The following is a 27,790-nucleotide window of genomic DNA, read 5'->3' as shown; positions in this document are numbered from 1 at the left end:
TCATTTTTTGTGGAGCATATTTTATTACATTTGTATAAAATAGGTTTTATTGTTATCATGCATTGATTGTGGCTGTTAGAAATCCGAAATTTACAACATTTTTGTACGTTCTCACCTTCCCAAAAAGAAGGCGATGTAGAAAGTTGAACTGTTGAGGTTGACGAACTGAAAAAGGAACATCTTGAGGGTGAAGCTGTTCTCCCACTCCGACTCTGTCCTTGGTTGCTCTGTGGCGAGGGGGGGGGGGGGGGGAGAAGCCAGGAGTAGTGAGATAAACTGAGCAAGCAGACTGGGAATTTTAGTAAGCTGACCAATGGGACAAATGAGATTAATTTGTAGGGCAATCACACAGTCAGTGACCTAGACCAAAGTAAATATTAATTCTCTTAATGGCTCTGAATTTGACCGCTCACTAAACCCCTACCCTGAACAGTGATTGTCATAGCTTAGCGACAGGAACTAGGCATGGCTGACCTGTCACGCTTTGGATTTCTCTCTCCTCTCTCTCTCTCTCTCTTCTCAACCCAAACCAGTCAAGGCAGATGGCCGCCCACCTAGAGCCTGGTTCTGCTTGAGGTTTCTTCCCATTAAAGGGGAGTTTTACCTTGTTGTTGTCGCCAAATGTTTGCTCATGAGGGAACACTGGGTGGCTTTAAATTAAATTACAGAATACAGTCAAGACCTGCTCTAGCGAAAAGTGCCTTGAGATGACTTTTGTTGTGATTTGGCGCCATAAAAATAAAAATTGATTGATTGATACATGGCTGAGTGGTGTGCACGGGCTGTTATAAGAGAGATTGGCCTGCTCTATTTATAAATGTATTTGTGAGTGTCCAGTATGTGCCAGTCCTAGATCCTATCAGAATTTTGTGTTATGTTAGGAACCCCAGTCTGCTCTTTATTAGATTTGAGGAAGTTAACACTCCATATCTAAAAAATTAAAACCAAATTAAAAAAAGAAAAGCCAATGTAACAAAAGTAACAAGTGAAACATTTACCAATCAGTAGTCCCTAATCGTAAAAGCATTTACTCTTGTAAAAAGTTTATCAAAGCTAAGCAGCCAAACAGGGTTATATTTAAGCAATCTCACATTTCCCTTATCAGACTAACTAGCGCTACATTATAATAATGCAGCGTCTTTATATCCATGATTTTTTGCCTGGTACATACGGTGTATAGACTCGGCCTTTTAGTATATGTAGCCCTGAAAAGCCTTATTAAGATGCTTTTACAAGATTCTCAAAAGTCAGCCAGACAGTAATTTTAGCCAACCTGTTAGCTAGTTAATAGAACTGTGAAAATCTGCAGGGTACTCTTGTCATTTCAGTTGACATAAATTGACCATCTCTGGTTAAAAATTAGAAGTCTGCATATGTCTACATCTCTCTGAAATCGAAGACTCATATTTCAAAAAATCACTCTGCATCCATTAGCACTGTATGAACAGAGAGCCTGACAGACTTAGCAACAGTTACTAAGGGGAGGGGTGGGAGCTTCAGGGAAGAATTGGTACTGAGCCAACATTATGGATTTACTATACGAACTGCATATAAGTATATATTATATGTATAAGCCAAAAAAACATTTATAGCTTCTGGGTTGGACGATATATTGTCTCAGAAATAATCGCGATCAACTATTTTATTGTCTTTTGAAGATAAATTTTATACCACTGATATAATGATGATATAATAGCATAATAATGCGAGGGGGGCAATGGGCAATGGCAGCAAGGCTGAGCAGAGTCACTGTATCCAGCTCTATTAATACATCCATGGCCAACGTCAATGTACAGTTGTAGTTAAACCTGCATTAAAAAAGTTCTTCTCCCTCAATAATAGTAGATATGCTGGTAACGCCAACTTACCTAGATTGGTGAGCAAGAGAGCAACTTTTTCATAGAGCTAGGGAAAAAAAACAAGATTGGAAGTCATTGCTGAGGAAACAAGTTAAATAAAATGTGTTTATTTGGCAATCGGCCATATAAAACCATCCTGTATCTTGGTTGTATTATATTACGATTATCAACCTTTTTTTATAAGTTGACCAACCATTGTATGTACCACTGCATCTCTGCACCACCGCTGTTGATGGATAGCAGAAACTCACCACATTGAGGAGCATGATCACGCAGAAGTTGATGCAGACCGCCGTGCCCGTAGTCGCCACCTGAGAGTTGTTCCTGATGAGAGCCCAGCCAAAGGCGGCAAAGGTGCTGACGGTGATCACGCGATAAATGACGATGCCAAAAACCGCGGCGATCACCACCAATATCTGTGACATGTGACAAAAATACCACTACTACAAACAACAACAAATGTCAACTTTACATTGGCCTTATGCTGTAAAAATGTATTGATCAAGTGATTTACAAAATGCATAACATAGGAGTCTGTACATCGAGTACAATAGGTGGTCAACAAATACATAAAAACTGTTAACATACTTAGAAATGAACACAAACAAAATGGATGTTGGCATAAAATTAAGCTACATAATAGTTTATAAATAATAGTATATGGAAAAGTGGCTTTCCCTTAAAAATAATACAGTTCAAAGAGTGAATAAAAAGGTGAGAGTGGCACACCTGTTTATTCACTCCAGTAACTCACCATGAAGAATATCCCAGATGCTGAGACGATAAGACGACTGTATTTGTCTGTGAAGTCTTGGTAAGGCTCAGGCTTTCCAGATATGGGGTTCGTCCTCTCTTTCTTTGAGTATTTGGCCTCAAACTGGGGGCGTATTTCATCCTGCAAACATGACACACATGAGCAAACTCTAGCAGAAATTTAGATAAAAGACACAGACCCGTAAATTCAAACCCATTCTACACTTATCCATTTATGACTTAAAAAGTCCAGTATGTAGGATTTCATGGCATCTAGTGGTGAGGTTGCAGATTTCAACAAGCGTCCCTTCGAAAAATGGAGGAGGACCTACAGCGGCTGCAAGACTCAGAGAAAACGCGAAAGCCCCATTCTACAGCCAGTGTTTGGTTTGTCCATTCTGGGCTACTGTAGAAACATGGCAGTGCAACATGGTGGGCTCCATGGAAGAGGACCCGCTCCCTATGTAGATATAAAGGGCTCATTCTAAAGTAATGAAAACACAATGATTTTTTATTTTCAGGTGATTATACACTAATTAAAACAAATTTAGGAATATTATATTCCATTTCTACCAATGATGTTCTGCTAGATGCCACTAAAGTCTGCACACTGCACCTTTAATTAGTCTAAAACTGTTGGTTGTTGATCACCTTAAAATTGTACACCCACTATTTGAGGATGTAAAGTAATATGTAAAGTCTATAGAAAAGCACAAATAAAAAGGATATTACTGCAGTGCCAATGAGCGATACAGTATAATATCATGACCCAAAATGTTTAATGTAAAAAGGTTTTAGCTCTTGATTGTGAATCAGCCATACTTGCTGCAGGTACCAACCAGGCATACAGTCACTAATGCAGTTTATTATCTCAGTTCTTGTCTCACAGCAGACTGAGGCTCTGAGTCATTCTCCCACCCACAAACAGCAGCCTTTCAAACAACACACTTATCAGTCAGAATCAAAATGATTGACAGACGAGGGTTGGAGGTTGATACATAATAACAGCAAGAGCATTATAAACCCACCAAAATTTCTGACACAACCAATCATTATATTCTCATACGACAGTTGATCTGAGAGAGACTTTCTTGGTGCAGACTCCACATGCAAACCTGACACTGCAGTATCTCTTTACAGCTGCTCACAAACCAAGTGGACTTTTCACTTAAAAACACACGATCTTGTCATTACATTCATTACATTTTCTAGGTGAGTAGACTATATCTACATATGTAGATGAATTCCAAATGAAGTAACTATGTCACCTCTTCTTCCTCCCAGTCAATGAGGTCCCAATCATACGCGAGGACGGCTCTGCGCCTTTTCCAGAACTCAAGGAAGACTGTTGCTGAAATATGAGAAAAACAGTGTTAGGAGCACGGGACCATTTGCGGCTTCTCTTTACCTGGATTAATGGTGATATCGTCTCTCACGGTAAAAACAAACCCTGAGTAAGAGAGCTACATTTTCTATTTTTCCTTGAAGAAGTTTATTTTCAAAGATTTTTGAATGTAGGGAAATAAGCAGCACTGTCCAGGTTGTGTCATGATGACTTGAGGATAAATACAAGGCCTCAAATGCTGGACAAACAGTTTTTCTTTCAAGACAGCATAGAAAAAAACATTTATTAGTGGATGTTGGTTCACTAATGTGCTAATGTTTGAGTGCTGATGTTTTATCATAGAATTCCTCTATATGCAATGCAAGCTACTCAATATGTTGAAATTGTTAGCAGCATACCATATTTCTGTATCATAAATCTCTTAATGTCCATATTTGATGCTGTGCTGACATTTTCTTTAAAGCTGTATTAATTGATTTCTAACATTTTATTTACATGTTATCAGCTTTTACAATTGTTATCAGTTGCAGACACATAGTAAAATTAACATCCATTTGTAGTTGTCTCAGTCCAATGTCCTCTCTTCTAATAGCTTTTGTCCTGTCTCCACCCACTTGTGAGAGGATTATGTAGCTCTTTGGATGCCAAATGTTTCATTTTCTGCCTGCTGCCTGCTGGGCCTGCAGCTGTTTTCCACAGTGAGAATGAACCAACACATTACAGTTGTAAGCTGAAATATACAAACCATGAACTGTATTACAATGCTCCGTAGCTGAGAGGAACTACAGTCAAGTGACACTTTTCTGTGCGTTCGTTACAACAAGCGACTGCTTACACGTACATCCATTGTTGATTAAAAAAATATTGATTAGTGCAGCTTGAACTTAGCACAATAGTGGAACCCCAGACAAAATTTAGTTTAATTTTAATTTAATTGCATTGCTCAGTTGGTCTGTAGCTTATTGAGGAACACAGAAAGGTAGCAATATCTTGTTCTGATATAAAGAGATAGACTAAAACAACTGTCTGTATGTATTTGCACAAAAGGCTGAGGAGTGACACCATTAAAATGTTTTTGCATAATGAGTTTTACATAATGAAGATCAATAAAGCTTCAAATTTTGTATTTACTTAGACAAAAGGCAAATAAGGTACGATCATAGCCACGTGCTAAGATTTTCTGAGCCCAACTGTAAAGAAACTATGGATTTAATTACTGACTGGTTGGCCTGGGACCAGGAGGTTCAACCATAGGACAGATGTGGGAGAATCATTGCATTTAGAAACATTAAGGCACAGTCAAATGTCAAACAGTTTCTTATCATCTTGAAGCAGCTGAGGTTAGCCTTAATTGTTTTTGACTTTTAAAATTCAACAGAGAATGTAAAATTATCCCCAAATACTTCAGCTCGGTTACTTGTTCACAGAGCTCACCTTTGATTCTGACGCTCAATGATTCAGTTGCATGTAGCGCCACCATCTGGAGCTGTAATACTATTGGGGTCATATTTCTTGGGCAGCACTTGCACACAACTTCCTATCAAACTGCAACACTAGTAAAAAAAAAAAATAATGTAAATCCTTATAAGCAAAACTAGGTAATCTATCATTTTACACACTTATTTCTACATAAGCATTTAAAGTATAGGTGTTTCAAGTCTACTGTAAAACAACACTGACATGCCTATACAGTATATACACTGCAAGGGTTACTGGTCATTGTTTCTCCTGCTCATACTTGCTACAAAGAAGTACCTTCTTATTGTAATTTTAATGTAAGTGATGGGGGTTTAAATTCACAGTCCTCATTCTGTGCAAAAACACATCTTAAGTTGAAACTTCTAACTTCTGCGGTCAGAGTTAGACAAATAAAATGGGTTTCTTCCAAAAAATAGTCCTTTTAATGCAGTGGTCCCCAACCCTGCTCCTGGAGAGCTACTGCCCTGTATATTTTAGGTATCTCCCCACTCTAACACACCTGATTCTAATAATGAGCTCGTTATCAAGCCCTTGACAAGCTTAGGCTGCTTGGTAACGAGCTAATAATTAGAATCAGGTGTGTTAGAGTGGGGAGATACCTAAAACACGCAGGGCAGTAGCTCTCTCGGAACAGGGTTGGTGACCACTGTTTTAATGCACAATTCTGATGTCTGCAGAGTGTTCACTTGCTGTACTACAGCTAAGGAATATAACTGAAAAAGGAAAAAGAATATAGCCAACTATTATGCCTGTCATGATAACTACTTTTATTGGACGTTATATTGTCCCAGAAATAAACAATAAACAATATTATTGTCATTTGAAGATCATTTTATACCACTGATATAATGATAATATAATAGCATAATAATGTAAGGGGGTGGGATTTGAGAGTGGGTGCTACACTTCTGTAAAAACACACAGACTGCCATTATGTTCCGGGACAATTCTTTAATTTCAATTCGATATAAACGACGCTGCTCGCTTATGCAGTCTCCACTCAGGATGTACACAGTGAGGAATGGAGGACACTACTCACTTAAGCCAATTTGACATGAATAGTCTCTTAAGATGCTGATGTAAAGTGTGGAAATACTGAGGTTAAAAAAAATGATCACGGTCATGTCCATGTATCATACGATAAGTCCATATATAGACATGATGATGTTGATAATTATGCTATTTTACGATAAGTCGATTACAAAATTATTGTGACAAGCCTACCAACTATACCTTAATTGGTGAAGTCATAATCATATCCTTCAGGATCTTTTTTCATTGCATAAGATAACTCCTAACACCAGCTGGTTTGCTAAGATAACAGACTGTGTTGATACTGTCTCTGGGGCAAAGTGACACTAAAGTTCTGGTGTTTACAATTCAGATACAGCACTGTGGCATGGAGAGCAGATATATCTGAACAAAGTCCTTAAGATGGCTTACTTATTGACATGTTAACCTGCCTCTCCTAACCTGCTCTCCACTGACAACTGGAGCAGTACTTCAGTCCAGTTTGTATCCTCACTATTTCAATGCTTGAAGTTTATTTTTCTCTTTCTTGTCCAGCTGTCTGAGAAGGGCACAGCTTCTCATGTGGAGGCAGCAGGGGAGCGCACTTCTGAGGAACCTTAATGAAGGAATTTGAGTGGATTCTCTGCAGCAGTTGAACCCAAAAATATATTCATTTGGACAGCAGCTGCAACAGACCTTGCAACACCAAGGAGCAGTGACGGTAAGGTCAGTATATTAGTGCAATATTCTTATTCTTATTTTCTTTAAACTGAATAAAAACTGGAATTAAACTGGGCTCTGCAGGTCTGTGCAGCTGTCCAAACAGCTTCAGACCTCCTCACTGCTCTTCATGGAGTTTAACATGCGTGACAGAAATCAGCTTGGCATGTTTTGAAGTCAGATTATTAGTGTGTATGCAACTGTTGCACTCAGATGTTTTATGCAATCTTCTATTGTATTCCTGTCATGTTGCTATTCAAAGCTAAATCAAATATAGATACGTCAAACATACATTTAAACACACTACATGACTTCAGGCAAAAGTTGAACTGCACTATTTAAAGTTCAACATGCTCTTTATTTAAAGGTGTGTAATTGGTTATTAATAAAGTTAGTTTGTATAGAAGATCAGAATACACATTGGATATCAGACTGATGAAATCATCTTCAAGCCAATGTCTAACTAAAACCTGTGAAAGTGGCAACCTCTAATTTTCTGTTACATCCATCAAATGCATCATTTCTGTCACTTCTATTTAAAGTTAAGTGTATTCCCCAGCCCTGTGTTCACATAATATATTTGATACTCTGAATGAAGTCTATTAATAACCTTTACGCACATCCAAGCCAACTGGTTTTAAACAACCTAAGTAGAGCCCTATCAAGACTAGAAGTCTTAAATAATAGATTATACAAATACATGAAAGGGATTTTTTTTTTTTTTTTTTACTATTAACCATTAAAGCAGCAGAGGCAGATAAAAGAAAAATGATCAAATCTACCAGGGTGGGTTGATTTTATATTCTCAGTATATATTCTCAATTCTTCATCACTATGAAAAGACTGTTTCTCCTCCCTTTCTACATGGCCTTGTTTATTAAATCATTCTTTAGCTAATATACCACCACCTTCATTTTTGGTGTTTTCTCAAAGAAGTTGATGTGAAATAGGGTCAGTCCTGCTGTAGTGATGTGTGATTTTTTTTTTGGTGTTCTGCGTGTAATGTCGTTCCTGTGGTAAACTGCATTATTTTAAAGTACTCCTGTGTGTGTATATGTGTGTGTGAGGTCTTAAATGAATCACTTTTTGTTACTTTGTCATTTCTGTCATCTACGTTAGCCAGCAGGTCACTGTTCAGAGAGGATGAAAAGGTTCTTTCTATTGATTTCTTTTCAGGTTAAAGTCATTTTGTTGAATTTCCTGCAGTTTGTTTTCTTTTGAAACATGTCCACAGTTCAATGCCCTGTTCAACGTTTCTCTGTGCTGAACAACATTTTCTACACTACATGTTGGCTTTAATATGACAGTATTACATTCACAAATTCAACATCAGCAACTATTCTTCCAAAGGTCTTCATTGTGTTCACACAGCATATCACATTAACCTCTTTTCAAAGCGACACGAATACCTGAGAAAACTTAAACCTTTTGACGAGACATGCAAATGCTTCTGTCCGCTGTACAGGAACTCTGCTGGAGCTGTGACGGATCGGACTGATGGGAATCTTCCAGAACCAGAACCTCACTGTGGGTTTCTCTCAGCCAGACATCTCCCGCTTGGAGTCAACACCACAACTATCATCAGCTGGTCAGTAACAACATTGCATGGCTGGCATCTCTATTACCTTTGCACAAAGCCTCTAAAGCATATAAGCAAACGGGGGACCAATCTTTCAAAGTGTTAAAATTTTGGTCAAAAGTTTTATTATGAATATGTGACACATCTTCCCATTTTTACTATATAGTTTTTATATATAGTTTTTTATTTATTTATTTATTTTAAATTTTGTCCTGACTGAAGTTCAGTCCCACTATATCTGTAGCCATCAGATCAGGTTTCCAGATCAGGTTTCCATTGTGATGAGGTCTGAATATGCCTGAATGTCTGAATTATTAACACACACACACACACACACACACACACACACACACACACACACACACACACACACACACACACACACACACACACACAAACTCAACAAGGCCTGCACTGCTTTCATTAGTATAGGAACCACACTCGCTGTCCATATATTAAACAAGTAATGGAAATGAAATATCACTTTTGATTGATGTATTAACCATTTGACTACATTATATTTAAACATATATATATAGGTCTGATAGCACTAAAAGTTTCAGCTGTTGGATGAAGTGTAAAAAGCACAAAAATACCTTACTGTGCTATATTTCAGGCATAATGTATAGTGATATGATTGGATTAACCTGCCACACAACCATTATCTTTTTCTGTCATCTCTGCCACAGCTCTTTATTTTTTCATCATGTTTATAGATTTTATTTATTATTCACGCACTACCAGTTCTGCACTGCATGTCCACGATGGCACCAGAGGTGGCTGAGAGAAGGAGAGTTTATATAACATCTGCAATTTGGGGACCACTCTTACACAGAGCTCTTTACGCCCTAATGATTACATATTTAGTTTAAATGTCCTAGTATTATTAGTTCCATGTTGCTGCACTACACTAAAAAAGCCCTGTTAAATGTTCTCCTCACAGAAAAGCAGACACATAAATAATAATTATAACCACTCCTCTCTTCTTTGCCCTCAATAGTTAACAACACCATCATTGTGCTGGGCGTGTTGACCTTTGCCCTCCAGCTGTGTTTGGCTCTGTTCTTCATGCTGAGATGTTGGAGTTTGGACAACAAAGTACAAAAAGCTCTCAAACAACCAGACACTCTAGAAAAACTCTGTGGTGAGTGAGCATTTAGTGTGCTGCTACAGTTTTAGTTTTGAGTTTTAACATTATTACAAATCAACAAAGTTTCAATGTTAATCATTTAATTAAAAAAAAAAAAGAAAAAAAAAGCTCATGACGAAAATTACCAGTGGAGTGAGTTGTCAAAGCTTCAGCAACACTTGTAGTGTAGGAAAACTTTATTAACAGACCAATGTGTTTCAGCGTGTGACCTGCATCAGCTTGATCATAAAACACATTATAAGCAACATTTATAGAGGGTATTTAAAAATGTGACTTCAGGCCAATCATTGTCGCATACAGACAGGGAGGCAAGTGATTTTACAACCTGTCTCATTTTGTTTATTTTTCAAATCTACTCGAGGATACCAGATATTAATATGAACTGATTGATTTGTTGGAGCAGCAAAAAAGTATAATATATCCGTTTTCATTCTTAAAACTGCTGCTTAAATTTACTCTAGTGTAATTACAATTCTAAAAGTTCCAGCATGCAAACACAAATCACATATAATATATGCCTTCAGATTTGATTTAGTAGCACATAGTGTACCCATGTCTGTCATTTGACATCTATGAATTGAAGTAATAGCTGCAGTATCAACAGTGCGAAATCAGCTGTTCCAAAATAAAATTTGTATAGAAATGGGAAACATTTTTTTCACTTTTTCTTCAACACAGCGACTTTAGTTTCATTTTTCATTTCTTTTCCATGTCTCCAGTCCCCTCATCCTTCCACCTAGACCTTTACAAACAGGCTAGCTATCAGCTTTGTGATGATGCTGATGCTGCTTCATCGCCTGCAGTGTCTGCAGCAGTTGAAGAATATGAACCTGCCACATACTCTCTGTTTGCACCTTCCATACCCTGGGACCTTGTTCAGCGCTGACAGTCTCCGGATCCTTCTGGCTTTTACACAAAGTTTCACTGTATAACATACTGTATGTCACAAAATGCAATCTATATGTGATGTAATATCTCTCAGTTTGTATATGTAGCAATAATACTTTCCTTTTTGGAACCCCTCATTTTTTCAAAAATAAAAAAAAGAAGTTTAAGGTGCTCTGATTTATGTTTTTATATGAATAATGAGTCAAATGACTACATATAATGGTAAAGGTGTTGCTCATAGTAATGAAGTCCCTTCAGCTCTACAGCACATTTTAGCATCTTTAAGCTAAGTGTTTTAGTTCTACGGCTTGCATATTTACTGTTTTGGTTCACTCTCACCGCTCTCGTCTGTGTTGTTTTCAGAAAAAAAGCTCTGCTAAATCTGCTGTTAACTATCTGCCCTAACACCAAATTACAGACATTGGACGTTAATGACCAACTGGTGTAGGTAGTTGACCATTTAGCAGCTAAAGGGCAAAACGTTTTCCTCAGAAGTTAAAAAGAGACCAAAACACAAACTAAAAGTAGAGCTAGCATCGGACAAATGGTCATAAATACCACTCAGAATGAATGCTAATGTTACTCCGTGTCAGCTAGACGTAGCCAACTGTTCACGAAAGCAGTTTCTGATAGCGTTAGTACGTCAGTGTTGTGTTTACAGCTTGCTGTGCTGCCCCCAAGTGGCAAAGAAATACAGCTTTAAAAGAAGTAAATTATTTTTTTAAAAGCTAAAAGTAGAGCTAGCGTTGGACAGATGCTCATAAATACGACTCCGAATGAATGCTAATGCTACTCTGTATCTGCTTAATGTGTAAATATCCAACTGTTAGTGAAATATTTTCAGATAGTGACATGTCCATGTTGTGTTTACAGCTTGTGGTGCTGCCCCCAAGTGGCCAAGAAATGCAGGTTTAAAAACAGTAAATCATGAAGTGCATCTACAGTGGTATTCTTAGTGGACAAATGCCTGTAAAGTTCCTGCAGAAATGTAAGCTGTCTTACTTACCCCAAACAGCCATGAACACAGCAAAGAAAACAGTTGCCCCGTTGTCAAAGAGATGAGTGACCTTAAATGAAAAGAGGGCAAACTTAACATGATTTGAAATTTTAAAAGATAAACCATTTAGCTTAAGTCCACAGTCAGTAACACTAAGGGCCTGATTTACTAAATGTTTGCGTGTGTAAAAACGTGTGCAAACTTGACATCACCCGCAAAAAATGTGCAAGCTGATCTACTAATGCGGCGCACTGAGGTTTGTGTCTTTCAACTGTGCAAGATAGTACGCGCTGTCCATTTAGTACATTTGCCATAATGAATATGTAATATGAGGTGTTTCAACCCCAGTGTGCAAAATACAGGGAGGAGAAAATGCAAATATGTTATTTAGCACGCGCATTGTGATTTACCAAACCTGAAGGTATTTTTTCTGACGCTAACTGTGTCTATAAATATTACCTTTGAAGGGCAGGTATTAACCAGCTGCACACTGGGCACAGATGACTTCTGTCACTGTGGAGACGAGGAGACCGAAGCACAATGACAGAATACACACAGGACGGAGTTTTTCCACCTGTTTTAATATTTTGGAGTGGAATATTTTTGGTTTTACTAACAGCATTGACTTCGACACTAATACTCTCCCATATGTGGGTTTTTCTGGTAATATTTGTTTTTGTTATAACTCAATATATTAGTTAACCTCTTCCACTAGAACCTCATCACATTTCATTTTGTTCTTGCAGCTTTCTGCTCGTCCAAACTCTCCATTTAGACACGCAAAACCCTCATTTAAATACTACTGTCTCCACCCTGTTGCACCTGTTTTCATTTACACAATTATTCTTAGTAGATCACCCACAAAACGCACGCAAACGGCACACACAATCTATTGCACCATGCACGCAATTTAGTACCCACTATTTGGGATCTTATTAAATCAGGCCCTGAGTCTAGTTTGCTGCAAATTGAGCTCAAACAAATATCTAAATCAAACATAATTTTGTCCTTAACTGACCACTTATGTGCTTACTCCTTCAGGGTAAGACATGCATATTATTACACATATTCGTCTCATGACACATTTTCCACATGTTCAATAAGAAATAGGAGATGAGGGAGCGTTTTTTTTCCTCCAGATGCTTCGGTTTCGTGGCAGCATTACCTTGGCATAGATGCAGCTGTCTGACAGTTTCAGGTAGGGGCAGTACTGGTCACAGATGGGGCACATGATGATGTCAGTGGCCTGGCAGATTTCTTTACTGGAGAACAACAAACAACATTTAGCCCATCAAACTCTGATAAAGCAGGTATTTCAACAGCATCAGTCAAAGTGCATTTAAGCAACCTGTTAAAAACCCCAAACTATTGCAATGCAGTTTCTTATGTAAGTTGTTGATAAAGTTTTTGCTGGAAAAACTGCATTTTTTTAGCCTATAGCATTGCACAGTATTTTTACATTTACATTTAGTAATTTATTTTAACCAGAGGACCCTGAATAAGTTTAACTTCCTTTATTTTATTTGACAAGCATCTAATTTGATGGGTTACAAGGGATAATTTCACACCCTGTTCTTGTCTTATAAAATTAGTTTTGCATCAAAAAAGTTACTTGACTTTTTCTCTATATAAATGCTGCATTTAATCTGTAGTTATTAAGCATTTGTGCATCTTAAACAAACAACAAATAGAAGCAGGATAAGGCTTGTTCTTGCATATAGAGTATTGTATACAATACAATACCAGCTCCAGGGACACTATTTTTATAAGAAGAGAGAGGAGGTATGTTTACCTGACCTGGCACTGCTCCAGAGTGAACATGCCGTACAGGAATACCAGGAGGCCGACCAGAGCTGCAGGAAACAGCATTCCTGTGTACCAGCCAAGCCAAGCGAAATACAGACCAATTTTCTCCCCAAAATACCTCCTGAAACAAGAGTATATACAGTATAATATATGAGAAAACAGCAGTCCAGTCTGCAGCTGTGAACAATTGCAGCCTGCAGTAACTTCTAAATGAGGTAATAGACTATTACAACTACTACTACCCAATCATATAATGTATTGATTTCCACTGAAATTTAAACTTTCTGAGTGTAGTTACCTAATGAGATCCAGCGGCTGGTATTTGTACCAAACCCCCCACCAAGCCCAGCATTCGTACAGCAGGTGCCGATGGTTCTCTGCTCCATGTGTTCTGATGGAGTTTTTGCTATGATAGCTCCCCTGTTGTATACAGATGTGTAATGTCACTGATAACATAATCTATGTATGTACTGGTGTAAGAAAAATACATGAAATTTCCTCTTTTTACACATCAGCAAACATTTCACAGCAAGCGGTGATGATTTGAAAACAGGTGCCACAATTAAATGAATGAATGGCTTTACGGAGATTAGACAAATTACCTCATGAAGAGGGAAAGCTGCTTCATATGAACTATTGCTCAAAAGACGATTAAGCCCTGGAATAAAAGTAAAGGAGTCATAAATGAATTATCAGTTGAATTTCCATACAAAAAATTCAAAATAGAAAATTGGAAAATGTAATTTAACTATCCGAAATTGTATTTTTCGTTAGTCAGATCAACGTATAACAAAAAAACCCTGAAAAACAGCAAATCAGATAGTTTTTATTTCAATTTATGTTTTGGGTTCCGTGAGACGGCAGGGTCTAAGCGCCCAACTCAATCTGATTGGCTAACGGGGCTCACTTGTCTCACCTATTGTATCGCCTGCATTCAAGGATTACAACTGGTCATCCGCACAGATCCAGCTGTTGGAGGTAAGTCTGTGATTTTTCCCTCTAAATAGCCATTTGGCAGAAGAATCTGTGTTCACGTAAATATATATATATATAATAATAAATAAATAAATATATATACATATATATATAGCATATAGCTTTAGAGTTATATATACAAATGAAAACTTTCCGATTTTCTATTTTTCTGTTATATCCAATGTTCCACAAACAACGAAAATCTTAATAATACATTGATCTGATGAAAGCCAAATCCAATTTTACAAATTTAATTCAATTTTCCAATTTTTCAAATAGAGACTGTTTGAGCTCTAACATACTCACTAAGACTGCAAATACTGCAGGTTTACTGATGCAGAGAAAGGTCTCATTTGAATTAAGCACATTTACTAACTAAACCATTTTAAGACATTTTGGTTTGTCAGCTTGTGGAAAATCCTCCTCCAGTATTCTTATCATAATCCACCAAGTCAGCCAATCCATCCCATTGTAAATTCTAATAAGTTCTTTATAAATGGATTTTGGTCCAAATGCCAGCTGATCCTGCTCACTGCCCACAAACACTGACAGTCTTATACTCTCTCTCTCTCACCTTTTCCTATTCAGTTTCAATTTTCCTTATTTCTTAAAGCATTTTTGTGATAGCGACTCACCCATTTTGTTTTTCCCCTCCTCATATTTGACTCTTTGGAGGATGTGGTGGACGATGCGACTTCTGGTGGCGTTGTTGAAAAATGTGTCTTTGTTGTGGATGATAAAACTGCAGTGAAATGAAACAGTTGTTATAAATCTGTCTGCTGTGAACCATATTTCTTATCTGTACGTGTGAACTTTCGTGTCGACTGGTATATAAAAAGGCAAGATAGAGAATTTCAAGTGGCAAAAGCACAAAAGAGTAAACTGAAAATGTGCCAGGCAGCTGTATAAAGTTCCAGTATAAAGTCCATAGAAACTTACTGATGTATCCTCGATCGACTGAAGGGGGCGGTAAAGCTCTCATTCTCCTCCAGGTCGGGCAGAGTGTCATTGTCAAACTTCATGGGCTTACGGGGAAGCCAGCCACGAAATTTGTTGATGCGCTTCTCCATCCTAGAAGTGAAGTTTCTGTTAAAGTTGCCAGAGTTTTGCTTCGTCAGCTGATCTCATGCTGCATCTTAGACTGAAAACTCACCTGCTCATGAACTTGTGGCGTCGGTGCATGTAAAAGAATTTTCTCCTGGAATGTTTAAAATAATGAACTTAGTACAGGATGATAAAGTTCAGTAATGAGGTTATAACACCAATGAATTTTACTACTTCTACTGCTGCTGCCATTATTATTACTTCCTCTACTGCTGCTAAGATGAGCAATTCAAAAATATCTTCAGCATCAGGTTTGTTAAAATGTACATTTTTTATGTCATTTGAAATGACATTTGCACCATTTTTTACCAAACGTAAGACTTAATGCTCCTGAAAATGTCAAATGGTGTAACCACAAAAGAATGATAAATATTCAATATTTTATCCACCTACAGTGTATTTAAGTGGACTTTTACAAATAATTACTTCATTTAAAAAAATGTAAATGGTTCCTGATTGACATGATTCCACAGATTAAATGTAATATTTGGAACAATTGTATTCCATTACCTTTATTTAATATAAAAAGTTATAATGTAAGATCATGCCAAACTAGTTGATATGGTGTTTTATTTTGAATTGTGTGTTTTTAAGAAAATTGAATTATTTGGTAAAAAGTGTTTTATACACCACTTAGACATTTTTGCCATAATCCTCTAATATATTCTCTCAAAATAGATTAAAAGCAAAAATCTTATGCTGGGTCCACAAAAAAAGAATGTGTGCAAAATATTCATACGTTTATTTTCAAATTTTAACCTCTTTAAATTTAACTAAACCACATGGACTCAAAAAAATGTCATTGACCCTAATACAAGTACTAAAGGTAACCCCTAGAGTATTCTGACCACTAGCAGTGCTATGGAGCAATGTTTTTATAAATAGAACACTGTTTTAGCTGTACTGTTCATGAGCATACAAGCATCAAAATACACATTCCTGACACCGGTTTCAGGCTACTCTGTTGACAATATCTTATAAAGAAGCATTGCAATGCCCCAGCATAGGCAAGAAAATCACACTAGCAAATATGAACGTAAACAATGCACAATTTAAAATAATCCAAAAAAAATCTGCTTCATGAAGAAGGAAATGTGTAAGAGTAATACAGTAAGAAACAAAATGTTTGTTAACAAGAAAACTTCACAGGGTACCTTTAAGTTTGTTTTCCATTGGAAGACACTTTGTAAGAAGTGTCTTTTTGTCTCACCTAAAAGGCATGCGGATGTTCATGACTTCTGCGTAATGGCAGAGAACATCCCATGGTGCATGAAGCTTCAGAAAGATCACATCGCTGTTTGTTAAGGAGCCCTGTGAAGAACACACAAAACAACAATACAATGTCAGTAGGCTAGCTAAAATAAGGAGGACCAGATAATGTCATTTATATTTCATTTGTATTCACACTGCCGAGATTTACAATTATAGTTTTGGGTTCTGCTCTTTATCTAACCTGTTTGTGCTCCCTGAAAATGCAAGAGTCAGTTTAAAGGTACATGAATCAGGAGTTAACTGTAAAGAGATCTAAAAATAACTAAATTGCTCCATGGAAGAAACACACACAAGTGGGTTGTTGAAGGAGACAAGAGTCCTTGCCTTCCCCTGTGTGTCCTAGATAATGTTGACCTTGATGCTATAGCAGACAGTGCAGAAGTTAACACTGACATATCACAATGTCTGCATTTCCCACCCTTTCAAGAGACCATCTTGCTATATAACAAGCAGCAGGGGAAGAAATTACCAGCAGCACATTCATTTTAGGTCTATGAGTGGTGCAAAGGTTCAGGGCAAAATTTTACAGTCTGGCACCTGAGATTACATGCATTATTGGACTGAGTATTAAAATGCGTATTCAAACAAATTAGTATAGATGTTGCTCATAGTGCACATTATGAATGCAGCTGCAGGTTGGCCAAAGTAATCAAAGCAAATCTTATTCAACATAAGAACCTACAGAGCTGCTTGTTAACTTGCTGTCATCAGTTTTCAAAGAACTGGCAGTTTTTGCTTTGCAATAAGGATAGAAAGTGAGAAAGCTTGCACTGCACAGTGAGAGCAGATATGATTTTTCTCTTGGCAGAGATGGAGACCTAATGTGAAGGGGAAAGGCCACTTCTCCCCTGGAGCCCCATGATTACATGATTAATGAATCAATAATTAATAACGCAGTAATAATAACTGCTTATCAACACACAACACATATATAGATGTTGCAGCTTGTTGAATTTGAAAATGTGGTGGCTCTCCTACATGTGCCACTGTAAATTGAAACATTTGGTGTGTTTTAGACTGGTGGGCAGACAAAATTATGAACTTTAAAGCTGCTCCAATCATTTTTTCTATATTGATAATGGATTAAATGACTGATTGTGTAATATGAGACTGGCTGCTCGTAGCAACTAATACAGAGAGTGCTTCACTATCTTTATGCTTATAGTTTTAGTACTGTTTTGTTTTTTGTTATCATCATCTCCAGTAGCAGCAGGCAGATATTTTCAGCAAAAAAAGCTCTGATAACTCCACTGTACACTACTCGCCTGGAACCAAAATGCCAGATGAAGTTGGTGACTAGCTAGGGAACATAGGGGAGCGCTTCGTAACTAAACAGCCAAATAAATGCGTCTTCAAATGAATGCTAATGTTGCTCTATGTCTGCTTGATGTGTAAATAGGCAAATTGTTTTCAATAATTTACTTCATAAGGTTTTACTATGTCAATGTTGTGTTAACAGCTTGTTGCGCTGCCCCCAAGTGGCCAAAATATCAATGAATGCATGTTTAAGATATCACTTTAATCGCTAGTAACTTGCAACTTCAATTTGTCTTTCTTTTGTCATTTTGAAAATTAAATAACTATTTTTTTTGCATCTCTATATTAGTTAATCAGAAGTCCAAGTGGAGTAGTTTGGAAGTAACTGTTTTGCTAAATATTTGCTAAGCACATGAGTCTGTTACATTTTCAGAAACCACTAAAAGAAGTGATGTTAAACATTTCCTGCAGTTTATCAAAACAAATCTAAATAATCCTGGTCTTACATACAACTTGACAATGTGATTGGTATTCTGTTGGTATGGCACTGAACTGATAATATCTGGATATTAACGGACAGCCAGCACTGACCGGATGATTTAGCAGAACCCTTGTCAACATAATGAAATAAGTAGCTAGTGTAAATGCTCTTCACCTCCTTTTCCATCTGTAAGCCCTCCGCACGGATGTTCCGCTCAAATACCTCCCTCTTCTCTGATTGAGAGCTGGACTTCCTGTAAACCAGGATGTAGTCGATGCGGCTCTTTCCATCGCTGAAACAAAGGCCGCTGGATTTACTCCTTGCCTGAAAACAGACAACAGAGAGAGAATTGAGAAATAATAATAACTGGCCAGTGAGAGAAAGAGGAAAAACAAATTATGTAAATTTGATTTGAAAAGAAGTTTTATTAGGTAACTTCAGGAAACCATAGGTCATCACTGTAATACTTTTCTGTCCTTTGCATATAACTTCTAAATCCCTCCTCTAGAAAATCTTATATCTTCATCTGAGATTAAAGTATAGGAGACTCCAGGAGGCCCAGAGATTTTGCTTTACCACTGACCTCTGGGAGGCCAGTATCAGACTTTGTGTTATCGTCAAGGATGCTGCTGTGGGTGCCTGGGTTCAGCAGGGTGGAGTCGTCATCTCTGGAGGGGGTGCTGCTGCCCTCCGACCTTTCTCTCTCGAGCAGGACATTGACATCCTTCACAGCTGGAGGGAAGATAAGAATGGCTAAAAAGTGACTATTATTAGAGGTAGTATATGAATGCTCTATGGTTACCAATCTGCTGACTGAGCCATTTAACAGCAGGGTCAGCTGTCTTTTTAATCTATGGTTTGGATTATTGAGTGCTGAACAGAGTGACTTGTTGAACAGAGGAGAGGTATTGCTCTATTATCTGTAATTCGATAAAACATTAAGACATTTAAACCTATGTGATTGTAAATCAGCAGCACAAAAAACTGTAAACACAACACTGACATATAATCAACTTATAAAGGTGATATGTTGAACGTATAAGGAAGCAGTTGCCTGTTTAAACACCCTGTAGACATGGAGCGATATAAGCATGTATTTCAAATCATGTCTCAAGTTCAATATTGACTCTCCTGTTTGCTCTATTTTTATCTTAACCAACCCCTTGAAGTAATATTTGACACTTTAGTGGCTCAATGCTCCACTGTGTTCACTAGCTGGTCACTGACTTTGCCTAATTGTCATTTGGTGCTGGACAGGTAGAATAAAGTAAGTCTATGAAAGCTGCTTCACTGGTTGGAAATGATACTGTTGAGAGCAGTGAAATTGAACCAAAACAGTAAAGTTATGGTCCATACAACCAGAGCAATGAGTTCCAAGATGCATACATGTTTGTAGACCTGAGGAGAACTGATTCTTGCACTGTACAGCTAATCCTTTTAATCTGTCAGTGACAACTGTTAAGTTAGGGTTTGCTTTTGGGAGCTAACCCTAACCCCCCAACTTACTACCTCATCTAGAACTATTCATCATAACCACGCCAGTGCAGCAGCCAAATATACAGTTGCCACATACACTCTGGGGGTTCAGTGGTGCTTTCAGATTACATACTTATTACTGAGAGCATCCCAATATTACTGCCATTGAAAGATTGCTGACAAGACTTTATTTACCCACCCATATTTGCCAGCCAATCTGGGGACTGACTTCCCTTACTTCTAGGCCATTGTGTCTGTAGGTCTCACCGATGGGAGGCACATCGTCTTGAGTGCTGGAGTCCGGACCTTCAGTTGTGGATTCCTCCATGATGTCTGCCTTCCCACAGAAGGGGAAGGCAAGGTGCCTGTCCGCTGCCTGGTAGCCAAAGGCCAAGGGCTGCAGCGGGACTCGATGGGGGATCTGCCGCTGGGGCTCAGACCCATGTAGAGATAAACTCACACCTATAGGACACAGTAAGCTTAATTTCAATTTAAAAAAGAAATATTTTTCAGAATTTGTAACATAATCAAAAATAGAGTGAGACAAGAAACGTTTAAAACAATAAAAAGTAGAGAATATTAGCAAATAGTTGCTTATCTATATCGAAAAGTAAGTCACTCTCCTTTTAGCTCAGTTTTGGCCTCCTCCAAATCCTAACCATTCTCAAACTTTTTTACTGTGTAAAAACTAATTTAGAAAAACTGCAAGGCAAAAAGAAACAGAACGAATAGAGAGATCGATACAGATAGTGAGAAAGATGATGTATGAGAGTCAAAGAGAAAGGATGAACCTATAAAAAAAGAAACTGAATACGAGAGATCAATAACTTTGGAAAAGAAAGACATTCTCCACAGGACCACATAAGCTAATTGGGTCTATTTGTCAACCAGACAAAGAGGTGAAATTAGTCTTAGCAAAACAGCTTAAATCACCTATATCTAATAGGTCTGTATCTCTCGCTTTCGGTCCTCTGGAGAGCAGGAAGACTTCACAAAACAGGGGCAGCTGCCTTCATAGTCTGCATGCTGACTTTTCGTTTGTGACAGCAAAGGTGACTCAGCTCAATTTTTCTGCTGAGCCATCGTACCGGAGACTGAGATAAAGTGGGGGGAAGCGCATCGGCTCTTAATCAGCCGCTGATGCTTTGGAACATTGGAGCCAATGGATAGAGCCAATAGAGACACAATAAATTACATACTAGTGAGAAATCAGCAGTCCATTTCCACTTCCTTCCTTTACTCAGACTGGTAGTAAACATTTCACCCCAATGGTGACAAAGATGTGTTTGGCTATCCAACCATGAGCTGCAGCAGTCAGAGGTTGGGCTGAGAAAAAGTTAACGAGGATGTGGATTTGATATCACTGCAGCAGAATTTCAATGAGATCTGTTTTTCATTTTTTAAAGCGAACTGCAGATCTTTTTCCCCCCAGAAGTTGAATAGACCCTTGTGGTTTGATGTACTGTATATACAGTACATGGAAAAAGAGCTTGGTAATTAAAACACTTGAGACAAGACTTGCTTGTTCGGTCTGTTATATTGCACTTCCTCCACATACATGTATATAATGACTATGGGGATCATCAGCACCAACTTGTTAGGTTCGCCTCCCCGTATTCAAAGCACTTATCGACCCTGTTTCTTCAGCAGCACCGGTCTCATTATAAGGACAGAGAATTGCTTACTATAAATATTAGCTCTCAAAGGACAGACATACTACATATTAGCATACATGCTGCTGTGCCGAGAGAGTGGCCAAACAATGTATCCATCAAACTGTAACAGCCCTATGTTACGTCTGTAACCCAAGCCACAACTGAGGTCATGTGGTACCGAAGGTTTGGCACCACACAGACAGAAGTGCAGCGATATGTTCTCTTCTGAGCTTGGCTACAGTAAATAAAACATATCATGTTTCAGTAGCTATTTGACATTGTTTTTTTTTACCCCAATTGCTTCTTCTTATTGAAAACAAACAATATGAAGCTACTAGCTGTTCAAGCTGCACACAAGCAGTCCCATAAGCTCTAATAACGAGCCAGCTTTTACAATAGCTAGGCACAGCTAATGTAAACTAACGGTTAAGTTCGTAACAGTTGAGAAGATTGGCTATACACAGTGGCCTATGAGTTTCCGAGGGCCGCTCTACTTTTACCGTAATAGCTGGAGAAGCTGCGCCCATTAAATTAAAAGTTACAGGTCCGGGTCCAGATAGGACGGTTTCTGGGTCTGGATCCGGACCGCGCGACCTCTGCTCTATTTGTTAAGTACACCTTCCCATGGCCAATAGTGGGGCCAATAGAAGAAACAAGTGGTGTAGTATATGGTAGTGTAGTATATTGGCTGCTAAAGGGAAAATGCATGAAAAGGGCATATAACATCACTGCATCACTTATTTCATCATTTACTTTTGTTCAGTCAGGAGTTGACGATTACTTTACAACAACCTGAAAACCCCTGTTTAACATTTCATCACTAACATGGCTGATGAGCTGGCAAACATTCAGCAGACATTAGAAACATTGATTGGTCCAATTGATGAAGCCCTATATTGACTCTCCTTATCTCAGTTTGGGTGTCAACCAACCTCAACAATAAATACATGTGTCTTAGCTTGCTAGATTCAGTTCTGTTTAAGGTTCTGTGTAATTTATCCGCTGTGTATATTTGTACATGAAAAAAGACAAGAGTTTTCGCTAGTAAAATGATCTAGCTGATCCCATTATATCAGTTTCAGTAGCCTGATTCTCCTTTTATGTACAGTATCAATAATTAAAATGTATCAACCCAATAGTTTTGAATCAGGACTTCCAGTATTTGGAGCAAGTAGCTCATGAAAATGAATGTGTGCAACAGTAAGTAGGCTACGCCAGTTACTTTCATGTGTTAAATGCATATTTCATCATTTCCTTTCCTTCTTATGCTGCTCATCTGATTTTCAGGTTGTAGCTACGGAGTGCAAACATTAATTAGGCTACTACTAAAAACTAAACTTTCTGCCTTCTCAGTCAACCAAAGGTGATTACATATCTCAAAATGGATCACTGAGTGTGGGGTTTAGTGCTGCTATTTTGATAGGTACCTTTTGTAGTAGTATGTAGTATATGAAGTATTCTGATTCAATGAGTGGAATCACACTGATCTAAATTTGATTAACTACTATCAGACTTGAACTCTAAATAAAAGCCACTCATTATTATGGGAAATAAAGAACTTCAGTGACTGACATCTCTCTAAATGCACAGTTGACAACATCTGAGGCTTGCATTTTTAGCTACAGATTTATCGTATATCTCATCCTGTTTGGATCTGAAGGGTCATTCCACTAATTTTACACATCACGAACTCATTATTGGAAGTGCTGCTCAGCCTGTCAAAAACAGTTGTAGGGTAGTTGTAATGTCTTCTGTAGCTCTGGAGGGAGCTTTATGATGTGGGAGAATAATCCCGATGATGTCATTGGGTTTATCTTGGCTCAGCATTGAAGACTACACAATGTTTTTGACAGGCAGCCTGTATTAAAAATGAGACTTTTAGTTTCAAAGGCGTTGCTGCTCACCTGGCAGGGAAGGTCTAACAAAAGACACTACTGAGTTGCATGTAGGATCAGGTGCTTTTTGGTGTCAGGAAATCCTGGTTTCTACTCCACCAGTTTCAACCATTCAAAAAAAAAAAAACCTGATAAAAAACCTGGCTATTAACTTCTCATGCAAATAGCTTGCAGTACCACAATATAAGCAGCATGTCTAACATTTAAACAGTCAGAACCATTGCCACATTAAAGTAGGTTCTCAAGTCGGTATTATTTCTTTCTTATTTGATAAATGAAGCTGTATTTGTTACGTGTGTTGGTGAAAGAGACAAAAACAAAACTGAAAAAATACATAGCTAAAAAAACAGTCGATAACACGGTGATTCCTGGTGTAATACAACCCAGCCTGGAGATGAAGTGAATAGAGTAGAAGATTGCAGGGGGAGACAGAAGAAGAATGGCGGGTGATGGGGTGAGATGTGTTACTGAGGGGATCAGGTGTCAGTCACTTGTGAGGAGGAATCGTTCGTTCCTTCTGGATGCACCCAGGGGGGTGGGTGTTGTATGGTCTAACTGATGGGGTGAACAGTGGAGATTTTGCGCCTGCCAACCTGCTACTGGTGCCTGAACCATCGCAGTACATACACAGACACACACACACACGCACTTATCACAGAGGCATGACCCATTTCTCTGTCTTAGCACAGAAACATCATGAAGGCTGAAGAAGTGGTGCATGAAAAAAAAAATCACATTTACAACCAGAGAGAGGGGAGAGTGAGTGGTGGGAGAGCGAGTAGGAGAGAAAACGAGTGCGCGTGTGAAGGTCAAATGCTTGCATGAGCACAGGGAACTGCGTGAAAGAGAGATGAAGCAGCGTAAAAAGGAGTGTGGGTAGCACACAGTAACACATGAGAGACAGCACTGCAGTAAAAAAAAAAAAAACAACATCCAGTCTGGAGAACAAGCTGCCTTCGCTTGCAGACAACTTGACGACACTCACCGTGTGAAGGTGGAGAGAGGTGGGGAGGCAGCTTCACCCCTTAAAGCAGAAGAGAGGGGGTTCGGGGGGTGGGAGGGGGTGTTTCCAGCTGAGCCGCAGCAGACGCCAAAACAGCCAGAGGACTCTTCCCCGTACACACACGCGCGCACACACACCCAGCGGTCACCCCTCCTCCTCCCCCCACCCGGTCCCAGCGTGCAAATAACCTCCCCAAGGGAAAGAAACAAACACGACGTCCCACGAGGGAAACCAGCATCCCCACTTTTTACCCCTGACTCCTCATCACTGCATTGGTCAATCCAACATGACAACACACACAATCACGCGCACACAAACACTCACGCATACAGATCTGTCATAGTGTAGATGCTACGACCAGGCGGCAGAAAACCTCACAACAGCTGTCAAAGATCTTCTCTGATGAAAAAAAAAAAAAAACACAAGCATGAGCAGGATGTTTACAGTGAGAGAGAGAGAGAGAGAGAGAGAGAGAGAGAGAGAGAGAGAGAGAGAGAGAGAGAGAGAGAGAGAGAGAGAGAGAGAGAGAGCGAGAGAGAGAGAGAGAGCGAGAGAGAGAGAGAGAGAGAGAGAGAGGAGGTGCATGCCACTAATCGGCATTCTTAATCAGTCTCCCTTGGCAGCCAATCAGAGGTTAAGCTACCCTGACACTGGCCAATCAGAAAAAAGGGCTGGCTGTGTCAGTGTTGCTGCAGCCCAAAACAATGACAGTAGGCACAGATGACAGTGTCGGTGTGTAGATCTGATGAGCACTCAAGGGCATACAAGCACACATACACAACACAGCACACACACACACACACTTATGAATAAGTAGATGTATAATTTTAAATTATTATTATTATTATTATTATTGTTATTATTACTTTAGCATTGTTCTTTTTAGTTCCATGTTTCTGAGGGTGGAAACCAGAGTAACCATAGAAAACCCAAACCGACACAGAGAAAACACAACGTGAAAAGAGTCAAGGCAGGGGATTGATTTTTTTTGCTTAATCCCGCCCACACACTGTGATTGTCCAATCAGAGCTTAGCAACTGTAACTAGGCATGGCAGTTCTACCAGGCTTTGAATTTCTACTCATAGGGTTTGGAGGGTGGAACACTTTTCTTTTTTTCCCCTTAACCTTTCTAAACCGAAAAACACAGAAGCAAAACTGTAAGGAGTGGATTAAACATTGTGTTTGCTGGCTCTAACAAGTTTACTCCCCAACCCAACCCATGTAACTTGCAGCACTTCCAAAAGTGAAGCAGCATAGTACTAGCTGACAACATCACTTTGGGGATATGTAAACTACATTAAAAAGTAGCCCACTTCATAAATGTGACATCCACTAGTTTTTTTCACTAGTTTTTGGAGTCTCCACTGACGTTAGCTGGTCTTGATCATGAAGCAGAACGCCGATTCTTGTTTTGTTTTGTTTTCGTTTTTATATTTCAGTTTTTACACAGATTAAATAATACTTGTAACACTTGCAATTCACTATATTATGTTGGATGTCTTTAGGTAATGAGAAAACTAAACTCCACTCCCAATTAAATAGTGGTGATACATAGTGGACTTTTCTTCCTTGCAACATCTGTGCATACAAGCTTTCAGAGAGCACAAAAAGCCACAAACAGCCAAGTTTAAGTTTGGCTTGTTATTGAAATAAAAGACCTGCAGCCAAGACAGTGACCAGCGGACCTGCAGTGGAAATCATACATATTACACAGAGGTATCATCTTATCATCATCTCCCCCCACCCCCTACCCAGCACAGGGTGGGAAAGTATCACTCTCAAACTCATTGACAGCGCTTTTTATGCCAGAAGTAACACAAGATAACTGAATCTAAATTTAAAGACCCCCTCCAGGCATGTTTTAAGATATAAAAGATACTCTTCTTTGGATAATAATTTATTTCTGATCTGTTTTGTTTTTTCTACAAAATTAACTATCTTCTCCATTATTGAAAATTCCAGATTGAATGAATATTCAAATTTTTTTTTAAATTTGAAGTTCATGTGCTGCACCAGGATGTGTCCTCCTCCACTGAAAAATCCATTCTCAGTGTTTCCAAATCTCACTTCAATTAGCTTCCAAACTAATTGTGATGTCACAAATCATGTTGTATGTTCATGCCTCTAACTCAGACGTTAGGTGAGCACAGAGAAACTTTCCTCCTTTTAGCAGATGAATGTGACAGCAAAGCTCAAAAATCTAACTCAAGGGACAATAAGCATAACACATACTCTAGTTGAGGGGGACTTTAAACTTAAATCTGCTGCTCCAGTAAAGTGAGGGTTAATGGTTTAAACCTGGACTGTACTCCTATCTACATACTAGTGCTGCTGTCGCAGATTGTCTCCTGGCTGGCGTTGCAGGTGGGCAGCGGGGTGACTGATAATGATGCCGGACAGGACACAGGCTCAAGATGCTCGCTGGTGGGTGGGACGGCGGAGGCCTCAGAGTGAACGCAGTCCGGACTGGGAAGATTCTGGCCACTTGCTGGGAAAGGACTCTTCCAGTGGGAGATCCCGATGGCCACTTGACCCCCAAGGTCAAACCCTGGCAATGGAGTCAAATCACAAAAAGAACACAGGCTGATTAAAGAAGCCATTTCCCAAATATGAAACTAAAAACTGTGTTTCTCCTCTATTATACATGACCATAGCTGCATCTGCTATGAGGACTCTGACAGTGCTGTCAAAGTATTAGACATCTCCTTTGCAATGTTGCCCTCTAGTGGTAGAATCATTAAAATATTTAAGTTGTCCTTAAACAACAGTCAGGAGCCCAAATGAACATTGATATGAGGCTTTAACAGTCCAAATTAGTCGGGTCAAGTATGAGTATGAGTATGAGTACTTTATTAAATCCTTCACAGGAAATTACTTTGTTACAGCAGCCATTAATTGAACACACATACATACATACATACATACATACATACATACATACATACATACATACATACATACATACATACATAAAGATAAAAACCAGAACACTGTCACTTAAAGGGTCATAAGTGCTCAAGTTAGTCTTTTCAGAGCTAAAACTCCCTATTTTCCTTACAGTCCTTCCACTGCAGCTCAACAGGA

At 38.7% G+C, this 27,790-nt stretch overlaps 1 protein-coding gene across 1 annotated transcript in view; it reads right to left on the bottom strand.

The window, feature by feature from the left end:
- LOC134004623 (anoctamin-4-like) overlaps nucleotides 1-24,934 on the bottom strand; it is a 33,370-nt gene extending 8,436 nt beyond the window's left edge. The window contains exons 1-18 of the mRNA XM_062443961.1: nucleotides 24,688-24,934; nucleotides 20,420-20,614; nucleotides 19,260-19,408; nucleotides 18,851-19,000; nucleotides 16,877-16,977; nucleotides 15,716-15,760; nucleotides 15,502-15,633; nucleotides 15,198-15,304; nucleotides 14,190-14,245; nucleotides 13,886-14,007; nucleotides 13,574-13,708; nucleotides 12,947-13,043; nucleotides 11,791-11,851; nucleotides 3,881-3,963; nucleotides 2,614-2,754; nucleotides 2,111-2,275; nucleotides 1,869-1,905; nucleotides 116-227 (exon numbers count right to left, since the gene is read on the bottom strand). Coding sequence (XP_062299945.1) covers nucleotides 116-227; nucleotides 1,869-1,905; nucleotides 2,111-2,275; nucleotides 2,614-2,754; nucleotides 3,881-3,963; nucleotides 11,791-11,851; nucleotides 12,947-13,043; nucleotides 13,574-13,708; nucleotides 13,886-14,007; nucleotides 14,190-14,245; nucleotides 15,198-15,304; nucleotides 15,502-15,633; nucleotides 15,716-15,760; nucleotides 16,877-16,977; nucleotides 18,851-19,000; nucleotides 19,260-19,408; nucleotides 20,420-20,480 — 1,754 coding nt within the window. The 5' untranslated portion in view covers nucleotides 20,481-20,614; nucleotides 24,688-24,934. The remainder of the gene's footprint in view (nucleotides 1-115; nucleotides 228-1,868; nucleotides 1,906-2,110; nucleotides 2,276-2,613; nucleotides 2,755-3,880; nucleotides 3,964-11,790; nucleotides 11,852-12,946; nucleotides 13,044-13,573; nucleotides 13,709-13,885; nucleotides 14,008-14,189; nucleotides 14,246-15,197; nucleotides 15,305-15,501; nucleotides 15,634-15,715; nucleotides 15,761-16,876; nucleotides 16,978-18,850; nucleotides 19,001-19,259; nucleotides 19,409-20,419; nucleotides 20,615-24,687) is intronic.
- Nucleotides 24,935-27,790: the final 2,856 nt, after the last annotated feature.

Source organism: Scomber scombrus, chromosome 22, assembly GCF_963691925.1.
Source record: "Scomber scombrus chromosome 22, fScoSco1.1, whole genome shotgun sequence".
In the NCBI taxonomy this organism is placed as follows: Eukaryota; Metazoa; Chordata; class Actinopteri; order Scombriformes; family Scombridae; genus Scomber; species Scomber scombrus.
The sequence above is the reverse complement of the archived record's forward strand: the minus strand, read 5'-3'. Positions and strand labels throughout refer to the sequence as shown.